Source organism: Falco naumanni, chromosome 4, assembly GCF_017639655.2.
Source record: "Falco naumanni isolate bFalNau1 chromosome 4, bFalNau1.pat, whole genome shotgun sequence".
NCBI classification, from domain to species: Eukaryota; Metazoa; Chordata; class Aves; order Falconiformes; family Falconidae; genus Falco; species Falco naumanni.
In genome coordinates, this window is record NC_054057.1 from 75216996 (window position 1) to 75231229 (window position 14234).

Below are 14234 nucleotides of genomic sequence, written 5' to 3' on the forward strand. Positions count from 1 at the left end.
AAGGATGCGTGTAAGAGGTGGAAGCATGCTTCGTGGGGCGAGGGGCATGGAGAAGGTGATGTGAAGGAGAGTAGGTGGCAGCTGGGATTTGGCTTTGAGGTCCAAGAGGGAATCTGAGTGTTTGTGCTCACCGCATGCTGCTGGAGCAGGGCTGGTAGCCCATGGCCATCCTGCACCCATGATGGTGCGGTGAGGGAGAATGGCTGGCAGAACCCTCCAGCTCTCACCACACACCTCTTTCTGCACCTGGAGAATGATGCTCATCACGTGGAGGGTGCCAGTTGAGCAGCAAAGGTCTCTTGGGTTTTTTGGCTCTTTCGGACAGGAATTTAGAAGCTTCACGCAGCCTATTGTGCTGGAAGGCTTGCAGGCAGGCTCTCCATGGCAACTCTCCCTATACACAAAGCACCATATGGCTTTTTTGGAGGGGGAGGGAATGAATCGAGCAGAAAAGTCAACCTTTGTCTGTGGTGGTGTTTTTCTTTGCTCTCTGACGTGGAGCGTGGGGAGGTGGAAACGTGAAGTGCTGTCTCCTGGGCATGGCTTCTGCTGGCCGTGCCACCACCAAGGGTGCAGGTGACCTCTCAAATGGTCTTTGCTTTTTGCAGTAGAGCTTGCTGTAAAAATAAACCCTGCCTGTGCAGACCCACTCTTTGGGCTGGGTGCTCTGCAGGCAGATGGAGCAACCAGTCGCCTGTTTGCCCCTGCACTAAGAAGCCCCTGAAGGGACGGGAAGGCTCCAGGAGCGCTTGGTTTGGGCAAGAGCCATACAGGAGGCAGCTGGTGTCAGGACCCGTTTGTGCGTTGTCTGCCCATGCTTTATATATCTGCTTCCAGAGGGAGCTGGAAGCCTTCACTTGACTGTAAATCCTCTCTTTTCAAGTCTCTTTTGGAAGGAATGAACAGAATAAATATCTTTATCTGTGTCTATAGAAAAGCAGGAAGCTTTTGTGTGTTTACTTGGAGGGGGAGGAAGAGAAATCATACGGGATTAAGCAGCCCATGCCTGGCTCCACTGCCTTTGGGACACCCTTTGGTTCCCAGGGCTGCTGCAGGGTGCCACCAGGAGCACTGGGATTGGCCTTGCAGGGTGGCCACCGGTAACGCTGGCTGGGTTGCCCAGCTGTGTCCATCAGAGCTGTAAGATCATGCAGCTGGAAGCACTAGCAGCTGCCCAGCACCCAGCCATTTGACTGGAGCCCTGCTGCTGCCGGCTCGGGGATTCAGATATGCCGCAGATGAAGCATTCATGCTGTGCCAGGGCATGCTCGGAAGCTGTGGGGAGCAGAGCTGTCACCAGGGCTCATGCTGGATGGGACATGCCACAGGGCAGAGCCCTGGCCGGGCATGGGACCAGGGCGCTGTGCCTGCAGTCTGCGTCACGGTGAGCTGGTCTGGCTCTTTGGATGCTCCTGTGCACATCACAGCCACCTCTCTGGAGGTGGCCGTTGCCTGCCTGCTGCAGTCTGTACTCGGCAAGGGACGTGGCTGGCTGTCCCCTCTGCTGGATGATGTGACATGGGTTGCCTTTCAGGAGCACTGTTTGTTTTTTTTCCAGAAGTGGGCAGAGGCTCCTCTTGGTGACACCTACTCTCAGGTGCTCCCATGGCTTTAGGTCCCTGTCCCCATCCCCTCGGTCCTCCCTGCTGTCAGCAAGGAGGCTCTCAAATCCCAGAACAGCAACAGGGATAACTAATGGGAAAACTCCTCCCGCTTGCAGGCTCAGACCCACGGGTAGAGCTGTGCGGGTGGGGACAGGGTAACGTTTGAGGAGAGGGAGCATGCAGTCCTAAGATACTTCAGTGCTAAACCCCTTCATTAGAGTAGGGGGTGGCCTGAGGCTGCCTTGCCTTGAGCAGCGTGCTCAGGCAGCAGCGTTTTCATGTGCCTCTCTCACTGCCTTGCCCGGGGTTCTGCGCAGGAGCCCCGGCAGCTGGAAGCGCAGCTCATAGCGGCACCGCCGCCGGGTGCGGGGAGAGCAGCGGGGATATTGAATTCATAAATTGTGAACAAGAGCACCTGTCATCTGCTGAAGCCGTGACCCTGCCGTGTGCTTACTGTAGAGCACAGCATCGTGTGCTGGTTTCTGGAAAAGCAATTTGGCTTATTCCTGGGTTTGATTTACAGTCTAACCCCTGGGAGCCCCAGACACGGGGTGGGGAGGGCTTGTTTCTTGGTGCTGTGTGCTCAGCTTCTGCTCCCGTGGGCTGCCGGTACCCATCAGGTTGGTGGCTTCTGTATCTCCCGGGCCCTGATTCTCTTTGCATTTAACTTGCATTCAGCTGACAGAGGCACTGGGGAGGGTGTTCATGTGGGAGGGGTGTTGCTGTAAGCCTGACTCCTTACTCTGTTCTGTTCCCTAATCCCTTGACTTTGTGCTAGATGGACAGGTCCCATAGTGAATGGAGATGGACCCAAAGCAGGAGCCCCATCTGTGACTGTATAGGGAATATACCCTTCGAGGGAGGCTGGGTACGGTCCCGTCGGGGTGGCTGTGCCGCTTGGCTGCAGCAAAACGTCATGCGACTTACGTGCCCCTTCAGCTTGGACGCGAGCCTGGGAGCTGTTGGAATTGGCTGTGCCGCCAGCCTGCTGGGAAGCCACCAGCCTCTGAAGGACACAGAAAGCACACCCTGCTTTGTAGCTCTGCTCCCATCGTCTGCCTTCAGCAGCTGTAAAGGAGAGCCTGTCCCTCCCCAAAGCTGGGCGGCTGCCGAGCTCTCCTAGGAGCGCTGACATAGTGACTCCTCTGCCCGGCCAAGTTTATCGACATCAGACAAACCTAGTGTCACATCGTTTGCAGCTCCAAGGCATGTGGGTTTGAGCCTGCTATTTATTTTGGGACTGCAGCATCTGATCTTGATTTGGTGTTTCCAGCCTGTGATCTAGGTCGTGTGCTGGATCAGGCATTAGCTGTTGCTTGAGGGAGCACAGGGAATTTACGCTCCCTTCCTCGCTTGAAGGGCTCAAAGAAATGCCGCTCCGCTCTGCTGCAGATGGGTGTTTGGGGGTGAGAGGAGTAATTTTTTTTTTCTTTTAAGAAATCTTGTTGAAAACCTCCTATTTTCCTGTCCGCCTGTGAGGATGGCTCCTGATGTGGCTGGCCAAGGGAGGAGCAGTAGATGATAAAAGCTTCGGTGCAGCCTGCTTTCTCTGCGGTTCCCATGGTAGTTGGCTGTCACACATAGATCTAATGTATTCCCTGCCCACAGCAGGATTAAAGCCTTCTGGGAAAAGAATAAGAGGATGTAGGAAACGGAGATAGGGAAGAATCCAGGAAAAGGAATGAAGACCATGGCAGGGTAGGGATGAATCCAGGTGCTAGCCCTGTCGGAGCAGCAAGTGGCCTTGTAGGACCTCTGCCAAGGAGCAGCCGTCCCAGTTGCCTTCCACCCGAGGTGGTGGTGGGATGCCTGGAAGCAGAGATCCTTTCTGAAAGCTGGAGGCACCGGTGCTTGCAAAAGGAAGTTCCTGTCCTGCTGCTGTCATGTCTCCCAACGCTGTCCTTCGCTTGAGGGTACAGGTTTCCTTTTGGTGATTCTTTTATTTTCTTTCCTTTGCAGATCCTGACAGCCAGTTGTATGATATGGGATATACCCCTGAGGAGGAAGCCCCGGCCTGTCCTGATGAGTTTGATGACTTTGTCACGTTTGAGGCAAGTATGAGCGCTGTAACCTCCCGCAAACATCAGCTGGATATAGTGTGAGACTTGAGCACAGAGGGTTTGGCTGGGGGAGAAGAGCATTCGCTGTGAGAGGGCTCAGGGATGCTTAACATGTGGTGAAGACAAATCCTTTAATCTGCAGGTGACTGGCCCAGAGAATTTGCAGCAAGCATTTGGTGCTGTTCATGTTAAAAATGGTGTTCAAACAAAAATCCAAAGCTAGTGCTGTCTTAGCTTGCAGAATTGCCAGAGTGTGGTGCCCTGGTGAAAGAGGGAGATGCTTTTTGCGATGAAACACTAGCAATGCAGGAAGGGTGCCTGCTGCTGTTGTGCTTGCCTTATTGCTGGAATTCCTGAGGTTGGAGAACCTGAGCCTGATTTTGAGATGTACCAGCCAGGAGCCTACCTGGGAGGCACAGCAGAGTGGTCAGACGTTGGCACTCGGTGCCTTTCGGCCAGTAGAAGGCAGAGCAGAAGACAAAAACGTAGATTTTTCTCTCTATTCCTGGGCTTGATCAAGGATGCTTATCTGGCATGTTTTTTTCCTTTTGTTGAAGTTGCAGCCTCCATCCCTCCGTTCTCTTTTGTATTCCGTAGCCCAGGAGCGTATCGCAGTGATATCCTGTGTCTGCTCTCCCCAGCTAGAAAGGAGGCTGCTGCTACAGTGACCTGTTTTCTGTGTTGATGGGCATTTGGGCTTGCTTTGGTAGGCTTCCTCTGTTCCTGCTCCACGCCTTCCAGCCTGGAGCAGAAGGTGCTGTAGGTGCCTCCAGAGCAAAGGGCCAGCTGGCTCCCTAGTCCCATGTGGGGACTGAATAGCTTCTTTCTGCTTCTCCTCTTCAGGTTTTTGACCCTTGTGTCTTGGTAGCCTGGATGTTTTTATCACACAAATTGTCACTTGCAAAGGGACTCCCAGCCTCCTTTATGTTTGCATGCAAATATATCTGCCTTTGCTTTATATAATCTGTAATATGTTATTTTGGCCTTGTGACATTGATAAAAGTCTCGCTATTCGTTTGAGTTCCTAATGATCAACTGGGTGTTGGGCAACTGGTTGTCCCCACATTAGTGAGAAGCACAGGTCCATCACTTATGATTACTAGAAGCTCTTGCTTTGACGACTTAATGCTTGACAGTGGACCAGGTCATCGTCCCGTTTCCCAGCCAAGCGCAGGTTTTCTCTTGAGCCAGTTCTGGATCAAGTCAACGGACTTGCATTGTCACCCTGAGCAAGTCCCTTATTACCTTGGGGCTACTGGGATGAACACAGCCTGAAGGGCTGGGTTCCTCCCCTAGAAGGCTTTCAAGGGCCTGTTGAATATTGGATTATTTTTCCTTTTGAAAAGGTAGTTACAAAAGCCAGTAATAGCTGGGTAGAAGGTGGGAAGGGAGGTGAGTTTTCCTATTCCTTCTCTATCTGGTACAAGGTCACAAATGTGCTTTTTAACCGCTGGACTGAATGGTTGAGAGGCTGTGACAGTCTGCGTCCCACTGCTCGTGCAGGCAAGGGCTTTTGCTTTTTGCTCTTCAGACCTGCACCAAGGGACAGTCTTCTGTGAGATTCAGAGCAGGGATGTTTTCTAAGGGCTTATTTAACATAGATGAGCTCTGTCAGCGCTGCAAGCTATTCTGGGCAGGAATACCAACAAGCTGGGTGTGTTCCCCGCTGGGATGAAATACTTCTGCTGCTAGGCCATCATTTCCTTGAAACGACAAGGTGACCCAAAGGAAAAAGGTGACGAGTCCTGAAATCTCCTTTTCAGAAAGCCGTAAATGGTTTCTTATACTGAATTCAGAGTAATCATCCAAAGATCAGAGCTCTCTTCGTGTCTATGTTTAATATGCCAGGAAAGAATTACCCTTGTTGTCTTGGATACATGATTCGAAATAAAATTTCCAGCCTGCAAGGATTTTGTAGAGGTTCGGCAAATGAGAACATGATCAAGAAATACCGCTCAGTGTTGCGGGTGTAAAAATAAATTGGCATCTTGGGGCATGTGGTTTTTTGTTCTTGTTTAGCTGAGCTGCAAGCTTCCAACATGCATTTTATGCCACATGTCCTGTAGTGCGGTACCTTGGAAAGCTTGAGCTGGTTTAGGGATGGGGGGGCGGTGAGAGAAGCCATCGTACAAAGCATCCTGCTGGGAGCAGCGAATGAGTGTGTTTTCACCGGAGCCCGGTGCTGCCCTGCCTGTCAGAGCTGTCTGCTGGTGGGAGGGCTCCGGCAGGCCCTTCTTCGTTAGGTGCAGCAGGCACCTAATCATTGAGACAGAAACAGAGTAAATAGCCTTTCCCAGTATGTATTCTGTCTTGCTTGGATTCAGCTGGAAGAGAGGAGGGGGGCAAAAAACACCCTTCCAAAAGTGAAGGTGATGCCTTTCTTCCGAGTAGACCTCCCACACCACCAAAAAGCGGTTTGTATTCTCAGGTGTCCCTGTTTCAGACCGGGAAAGCTGGTGCACAGCGAGCACGCGGCTCTGCAACTTGCTGCCATGTGGGATCAGAGGGCAGCTGAACACGACGGCTTCTTTCTGGGCCCCCAAAATGCAGCTGGTGGGCTTCAGGCACCGGCTGAGCCCCGTGTGCTTTGGCAGGGCCACGGGGTGAAGGAGCAAAGCTGGCTTTCCTCCTCTCGTGTCACACCGGAGGGTGTCTGACAGGTGACTGAAGGAGAAGGCGCTGTGCCGTGGTACTGAGAGTGATTGTGGGTACCGGGTTGGGACCATCGACTGTGGTCCCTCTTAAACAGCACGGAATCACAGCGGCTCGAGTGCTTGGCTTTTACAAGTGTTGGGGCCTTGACAGAGAACTTGTCTCCTAAATGTTTGCCCAGACAAGTGTAAGCAAGTGCTTCAAGCAGTCTAAATGAAAATGTCTTCTCTTTGTTAATAAGGTTGCCCTTCTCAGTGACTCATCCCCTCTTCTGGTGGCTGTCCTCAGAGCCAGCTGAACATCTGTGGAAACCCCTGAGTACCCACTCAGTGGTGTCTTTCAGCAAGTGTTTGCTCTATAGAGAGAAGAACCAACACTTGCACCTTCCAATATGGGTGTAAAAGCCTCTCAAAGGGGGGGGGGCGAGGTCTGAACTTTGATGCTTCACGCAGGGACCTTGTTCATGTGAGATACTTCCACGATTCAGCCGCTAGCATGGCTCCTGATGCAGCACGAAGCTGCTGGCTCTTGTTGCACCTTGCGAGGTCTGTCTAGCAGGCAGGTCTGTCTGTTACACTTTTTTCAAAGAGGATTTCTGGTTGCATGGCTCTGCCGAGACAGCGGCTTGCAGAGGATTGGAAATGCAGGAGCCTGGGTTCCTCGCAGCCACGTGGCTTCTTGTGCACCCAGCTGTGCTTGCAGGGGGCTCATCGCAGTCCCTCACAATCCGCTGTCACGTGTGCAAGAGGAATCTTAGCCCCTGTACCCGCTCTGGAGCAGGGAGAGCATCACCTCACTGCCTGCAGTCCCGGGTAGCGTGTTTCTCCCTGACCGAGGTGGAAGTGCAGTGGTTGCAGGGCAGCTGGGTGACAAACTTACTGCTTTCTACTTCTGGAGGGAAACGTCACCCAAAAATGGTGACAGCGGGTTTGGCTCCCTTGCTTTGCAAAAGCTACGTAAAGGGAGCTTGGAGTCTGTCTGTCCAGGCACCGGGGTCCTTGCCTGTGTTCCCCCGGGCTGGGCCAGCACAGCTTTGCGGCTGACTAACTGGGAGGTAGGAGTTCTCGCCTCCCTTGCAAGCTCCCATGGAGCTCGTGACTCAGTTCTGAGGTACGTGGACTCGTTTGCAATGCTCTGCAGGGGGGAAAGGTGAACTTGGACTTGGCTTTCTTGATAGCCACTGTGCCTTGCCCTAGGACAAGGGCTCTGCCCTGACTCTTGGGGGCAGATGAGCCCGATGGAGCGATGCAGAGCAAGAAGGTTGACTCTTTCAAAACAAAAGCACGCCGCAGAAATGGGGTGTGCTGCCAGAGTTACGCTGGGATTGGGCATGGGGACGTGTAACCTCAGGTAGGCTGGAGGAGAGGCAGAGCCAGTGCAAGGCTGTGCTCCGTAAAGGCTGACCAGGAGCGCGCCAGAGAGCACAAATACTGATTTTAGCTGTGGGAACTCGCGCTTTGGGCCAGCAGGGTTGTAGGACAGCCTTTTTTGAGATCTGCAAAATAGGGCAGCTGCAGCTGCTGTAGGTGAGAGGCGCAGGGGCAGCGGGGCAGGTGGTGGTGCTGTGCGGTGCTGTGGTGCTGTGCAGTGCTGTGCGCCTTGCGCAGGGCTGTTGCCATCTGCTGGGCGGCTGCTGTGGCTCCTCTCGTAGCAGCCAGGAATATGCATCACGCTGAGCCCTGCACAGCCGCAAGAGGGGAATTTTGCTTCCTCAGAACAGCAACGCTAACCAGGCGTGCAGCAGCACTAACAGGCACGCACGCGGGCACCCTGCAAGCCTCAGCCCCCCCAGGCATATCCCCTCTGGCTAAATGTTCAGTAGCAAGTCGCACAGCACAGTAAGGGTGGATCTTGGGAGTAAAATGGTTGTTGGAGTGGTCCCACATCTAGTTTTGTGCATTTTGGGAGGAAGGGATACTCGTGCCTCTCTCCACCCTGCCTGCCCGCAGGCACAGCTGGCAGCTGCTGAAAGAACAGTTTCGTCTGTTAAAGTTGGAATTTCTTTTCATGTGGCACAATTGAATTTAATGCTTTTTGAAGGGCAAAAAATAAGAGTGAGACAACTTAAATCCACACTGCTGGATTTCTCCAGCTACTCGGAGTAGCTGCAAAGGGGACCCAAGACTTGCAGCATTCCAGCTGTGTGCTGGTAAGACAGAAGCTGTTGCTGAGATTGCGTGGTGTACCGCAACTTGGGTGTGCAGGAGCCGTTCCCCAGAGGCATCAGCTATTATTCCTCATGGCTTGTGTTTTGCAACGAGCCCACGTGGAGTGGTTGTACAAGTCTAGTGTAGACTTGCTGTGTCTTCTCCTGGTAGCCCAGTGGACTTGCTGAGCCCTCCTTTCTTATTACAGACTAACCAGGAAGATACTTGCCCTCCCTAAGACAGAGCGCTGTGCAAGGTGAGCGCAGAGTATTTGGGGTAGGTGTTTTCCACCTTCGTGGTGGACCTACTTTGCAATCCTCAGCAAAAGCAGCAAACGTGAGGTTTTTCCTCCTCTGCCTCTCCATACCACTGTTACCAGCAGATGCGTGTCTGGTAGAGTCCAGCTACTCTGAAAAGATGGGGTTAAGCTTTGCAGTCTTCAAAGGCAACCTGCCCCTGAGCTGCCGACGCAGGGGCAGAGCTGGGGTACAGCTCGCCAGCTCTTCCAGTGACTCTGGGTTGTTCCCTGACTACCCTAGCGCAGGTATGAAGGTCTGCAGCCCTTTGCCACGCCAGCACTGCTGTACCACTGCAGCAGCAATGGGGATGGGAAGATGGAGATGAGACAACAGCATGGGAAGACTGCAGCTCTTCACCCCTTGGCTTAGGCTTTCTTTACCAGTGCTGTTCCCCTCCCTGGAAGGACTGGCCTCAATGGGCTTCTGGTCACGAGGCTGACCCAAAAGCATTGTCATGCCTGAATGAAAGGAAATCGCAAATCCCTCTCCAAGTTGGCCGCTGGAATTGGTGTTAATTTTGTCCTAAACGGCTTCTGCACTCGAAATCTCGTAGGTGGCCAGAACTGCAGGGTGTGAGATGTAACAGCTGCGGTTTGATGTCTGTTCATCTGCCTGTCCCTTGGGGAAGCACATGGAGCCCTGAGTGATGTCCCACACCATCCCCAAGGCCTTTCTGCTCCTGGGCACGGAGAGGCGAGGGGAGCTGCCTGTGCCATTCGCATGTGTGCAGCACATTTTCACAGCAAACAAGTGAACAGTCTGTATTACCTTTGTATTGATTAGGCACAAGAAAATACAGTAATTGGATTACTAAAACTGCTCGGACTGAACTCCAAAATCAGTCCGTGGTGGTAACTCAGTAACAAAAAGCCTGAAAATACAAAGGAAATTCATATGTTGTATAGACTCAGTCCTGCTTAGAGGAAAGGATGGGAGTGTTAATTGGCACAACTGTCCCAGGGGGCAGGACTTTAGTCCAGGGTTATCATGAGAAATGTCTTTGCTGGTCTGAAAAGGTCCTAGTTGAAGTGTTTGCCTTGCACAAAATAGGTTGGAATGAGTTTGGAAAACAAAGACCTTGAAGCCTTATCTTGAGCCACCAGCGCAGCGCGTCGGACAGAGGTGGGAGGCTGGGCTGCAGCACGCCAGGCAGGCTGGGCACGGGGAGCAGCAGCGGCAGGAGCCTGCGAGTGGGCCAGGCGGCGTGGGAAGCAAAGGGGTCTCCGTAAGAGTTTGAAAGGCTGGCAGCGGCTGGGGTTTGCTAATTAGCTTTACTGTAAGGGGTATCTGACTTTGGGCTCCTCACAGTGGTGCTGCGCCTCCCGGAGGTCCTGTGGCATGCACGGAGGAGCTGGGGGAGCAAAAGGGCTACGACCTGCTCAGCTGAGTAGCAGATTGGAACAGAGCAAGGAGGAGAGCTTGGGTTAAAGGGTAACCCCCCTGCTGCCGTGCCTGTTAGCAGGCGTCCCTGCTGCCTTTGGACTCGGCACAGAAGGTCAACTGGTTATCAAGGTGGAAGATGCTTCCAGTCAGTGTTGCCGAGTAGTAGGTCCTGCTCGGGGCACTGTGCTTGGGGAAGGATGTGGCCCAAAGGAGAGCAACGATAACCCGGAGGAAATGAGAACATGTAATTTATGAAGGTAATGGGAGGAAATGTTTGTTTATGCTAGACAGGCATGATTAAGGGAGTCTGAAGTTTGAAGCATGTGAAGTCTCTGTAGAGAGGAAACGGAAAAATAGACAGAACTCTCAAAACTTAGGGGTTTGAGCGGTGCACTGCAAACTATCCACTGTCGAGGACTTTATGTGCCAGTGGCTGCTGTGGGAAGGGAGGATCCCATGGATCGGGTCACCCTGTGGCGCTGGTTCCGGTGGGGCTTCTGCGTCTGCAGAAAGCAGCTGCTTGGGTGAGGGTAATACAGAGCTGGGGTTGGTGTGTTTGTAAACTTGGTTAGCACCTGTGACTGAAGCACCGGCTCTTTTTTGTGGCCAGTATTGTCATTGCTTATCATAGATTGCCGTCTGAGTCACCCCAGTGGTGACTGAGGTTGCTTATCAGTAGCAAAGTGCTCCTGATCTTCCCCTGGTGAGCAAGGCAAGCTTTATTCATTTTTCTATTTGTAGCTGTAAGGAAGGAATTTGTCATTTCGTGCTTAAATATTCACCAGAAATATCAGGAAGGATGAGATAAGGCCTGGAAGCCTCCATAGGTCTTCTTCAAAATTAACTTTTTTAATGGGCGGTGGTTTCAGGGGGGAAGAAAGCGTGTGCACCTGGCGTGGGGCTGGCCGTTGCGTTGCTTTTATTTTGGCATTCACGTAATGGGGGGGGGCTGGCGGGGAGGTGTGCGTTACTCGCCTCTCCTTATGGTGGAGGCTGGGAGGTCAGGAACAAAAGGCACTCTGTTCGGACGGCGCTGAGTCAGTAAGCCTCACGCCCAGCATCTCCTGGACTTTGTTTCCCTCCTGCCTTGCAGAAGCAGCCGGTGGCTTCTGGCGGTGGGCACACCTGGAGCTGCGTTTGACTTGGCCGAGGAGGCGATGTGCCCGCAGGTGGGTTCTGAGTGCTAACGTGAAAGGAGGAGGGGTTGGGTTTCTAGAGGAAGGCAAGTCTCCGGCCCCGGGGACTGCTCCCAGCCCTGGAGGGGCTGAGCATCCACCCGACTCCGCCGCTTGCTGTTTTCTTACCGAGTATGTTGGCATGTGCAGCATGTTTAGGAATGGTCTTTCCTCCCTGCAGTCCGTGAAAGGTGTGCACATGATAGTATCTTCATAGTCTTCTCTGCATGGCTCTTCCTGGGGGAGCTGGACCAGGAGGGACAGTGGCTGCAGGCTTTTGGGGTGCCAAGGGCAGTCTGCAAGATCTGGTGTCTTGTGAGTTGCTTTTTGTTTTTTTGTTTTTGTTTTTTTTTTTTTTTTGGGGGGGGGGGGGTGTTTTTGATTTGCTCCAACAGTTGCAGTGTGGCTCTCTTGCTGACTTTTGAGGGGTGTTATTGAGTGTAGCAGCCTCAAAAGCCAATTTCAGGGGCTGTGTTGTGAAAGATGCCTTCACCCTAGGCTGAGCACAGGCTCTCTGGCTTCTCTGAAAAGCAGACATTGCCCGAATGTGCAGGAAGAGGCAAATATTGTGGCCAAGAGGTCAGTGCTTTGCTGCTGGTAGCAGCCTTCGATGTGGGATCACATTTCTGGGTGCCTCAGGGTGTTTCAGGGCTTTGGGGGTGGTTGTATTAATGCAGACTCAGGTGGGACTATAAACACAACTTACCTTCCTTCCCCCCGGCTTTACATGGGTCTAAAGCCAGTTTAAGCACAGATTGCCTGCTCTGAGACTGGGCAGGTGCGTGTCCCCAGCAGGCTGATGCCACAGTACTGTGAGCCGTGCCGGGCTACCCCTGCGCGCTGGGATGCCACACCGAGCAGGTGGGATGCTCTGCGTCCCTTCTCCCTCCTGTATCCCTCCTCCCTCCGGACAGAGCCTGTCCCGCAGCCACCATCCCTGTGGGGGTCCCTGGGCGTTCGCAGGGCTGGCGCTGGCTCGGCTCCAGCCAGGGCAGCGTTCCCAGCCGGGGGCTGGCACCGGGGTCCTGGCTGCGGTCAGCAGCAAGCCAGGGTGTCCTTGGAGGTTGTTTTTTGTAGCCGGTCGGTCTGTCCTGTGCGCTGCCAGAGCGGGCATTTATCATAAACAGGCTCACACTTGCTGGGAAAACAGCACTGTTTTTCCTTCTCCTCTTCCTGACCTTCCCTCCCAAGCTTCTGAGCCCTGGTGGCCCAGGACAGCAGAGCTGGGGATGTGGGCACAGCTCCAGGCACAAGCACCAGCCCTGCAGAACATGCCAGGAGAAGCTTCCCTGGGAGCCAGACTTTGCCCTCCTCTCCAAGGCAGTGCCTTACCAAAGCCTGGGTGAAAGCTTCTGCCTGTCACAGATCAGAGCTTGCCTTGGCCCTGCCTAGACCTTGCAAGTGACTCCCAATAGTCTTGTTTCCTCTCCTCATACTCAAGCGGCTTTTTTTTTAATCGGTGTGGGGTTTATGGCTCTTTAAAATATTTAATCCAATGGTCTTTACTCAGTGTGTAATCAAATGACTGGAGCAGATGCACTGCTGCTGGAGAAGTCTCCTAAAGGTGCTTCGTCATCTCACCAGTTGGATCTGGGCACATTGTCACCCCCACGCTGATTCATCCATTTAATTCTTTGTAGAAGCAGGAGGGGTCACTGCTGGCCTTTCAGATCCCCACGTTCTGCCGAACCCCTTTGGGCAGGCAGGGATGTGCCGGGATGGCCGAGGCTGTGCTCAGCCGGGCAGGTGGCTCCAGCACCAGGGGAGGTCCCTCCTGGAGGAGCTGGTGTCAGGATGGGAACCCCAGTGGAACCAGGATCCTGTGTCAGTTCAGGGACCGTGGGTGTGCGTGTCTCCCAGTTTTAAGGTCTGAGATTTACCTGACGTGTCTAAGGGTACGTTTTATTTGATGGAAACTTAAAATGCAGTGATCGTGGTGACACCAGCCGCATTCTGAACGTGGTGGGGACCTCCTTGGCGAGTCCCCCGGGGCATTTGTAGCCTGGCCTGGCTGTCCCAAGCCCAGGACGTCTTGAAGTGTACCGTGGGGGTTTTTAATCTGGAAGAAGGGTTTGCTTTCTGCCTGCTCACAGAAAGGCAAACCTGGCCAAACGAGAGATGTGACAGGGGGGCTTGAAGGGTCAGTGCACAAACCAGCTGCTCCTGGGGCGGTGAAGAGCAGCGTCCTGCACCCTGCAGCTGCACCTTTGCCCAGGGCACTGCAGCTTGGGTTTGCTTTGCCTTTTCAGGTCATACCTTAGCTAAGTCCCCTTGTTTTGCCTATCTCTTCCTTGCATCTTTTAGTTTAGTTACTTAATCTGTGCTGAAAAGTAAAGCAAAGTTCTCCACGCTCATGCTCAGGAGAAAGACTTTGTTTACAGTTTCAATTGCCTCTTAACTCATTGACCAGGTAGGTTTAATTTTAACAGGGCTCTTGGATTTGAATTCTCGTCTAGGCTAGTATTACAAGAGAAAAAAGTTTCTCCTTTGCTAAATACAAGGGAAGTTTGAAAATTGTGTTACAAGGCTTGTTTTAAATTTTTTTTTATTATTATTTAGAATAAATAGCTGCACGTCCTCAGCATGGCTGAAGGAGGATGGTTAACGTCCTGCTCTGGTGGCTATTCTACCTCTAAAGGCTTGCTCCCTCATTCAGCGTGGCTGTACTGGTATTTCCCATCAATAAGATGTTTTGTAACAATTTGATAGACAAATCATCTGAGGGGCCCTGATGCCCTGAGCCGTTCAGCTCCTGATTACGCTTCGTGTCGAGAGGGTCAGCTCCAAACCATAACAGGGTGTGTTTTAATCAAATTATTTGTGGGCTGGAGTGTTTTGGGTTTTTTGGGTTTCTTTGCAATAGTTGTCTTTACTTTATGCTCATTACAATACTTCAGTTGATACTTAAATTTAA

General features: G+C 52.7%; 1 protein-coding gene across 7 annotated transcripts in view; it reads left to right on the forward strand.

The window, feature by feature from the left end:
• RAB11FIP3 (RAB11 family interacting protein 3) overlaps window positions 1-14234 on the forward strand; it is a 77659-nt gene that overhangs the window by 34247 nt on the left and 29178 nt on the right. For 2 of the 7 annotated variants that reach the window (XM_040590355.1, XM_040590357.1), the window contains exon 3: window positions 3564-3655. In XM_040590355.1, the coding sequence (XP_040446289.1) occupies window positions 3564-3655 (92 nt within the window). Of the gene's footprint in view, window positions 1-3563; window positions 3656-9784; window positions 9885-10224; window positions 10403-10600; window positions 10670-11102; window positions 11315-11501; window positions 11636-14234 lie in introns of those variants that run through there. The other 5 variants (XM_040590360.1, XM_040590361.1, XM_040590359.1 and 2 more) reach the window with 5 other exon arrangements.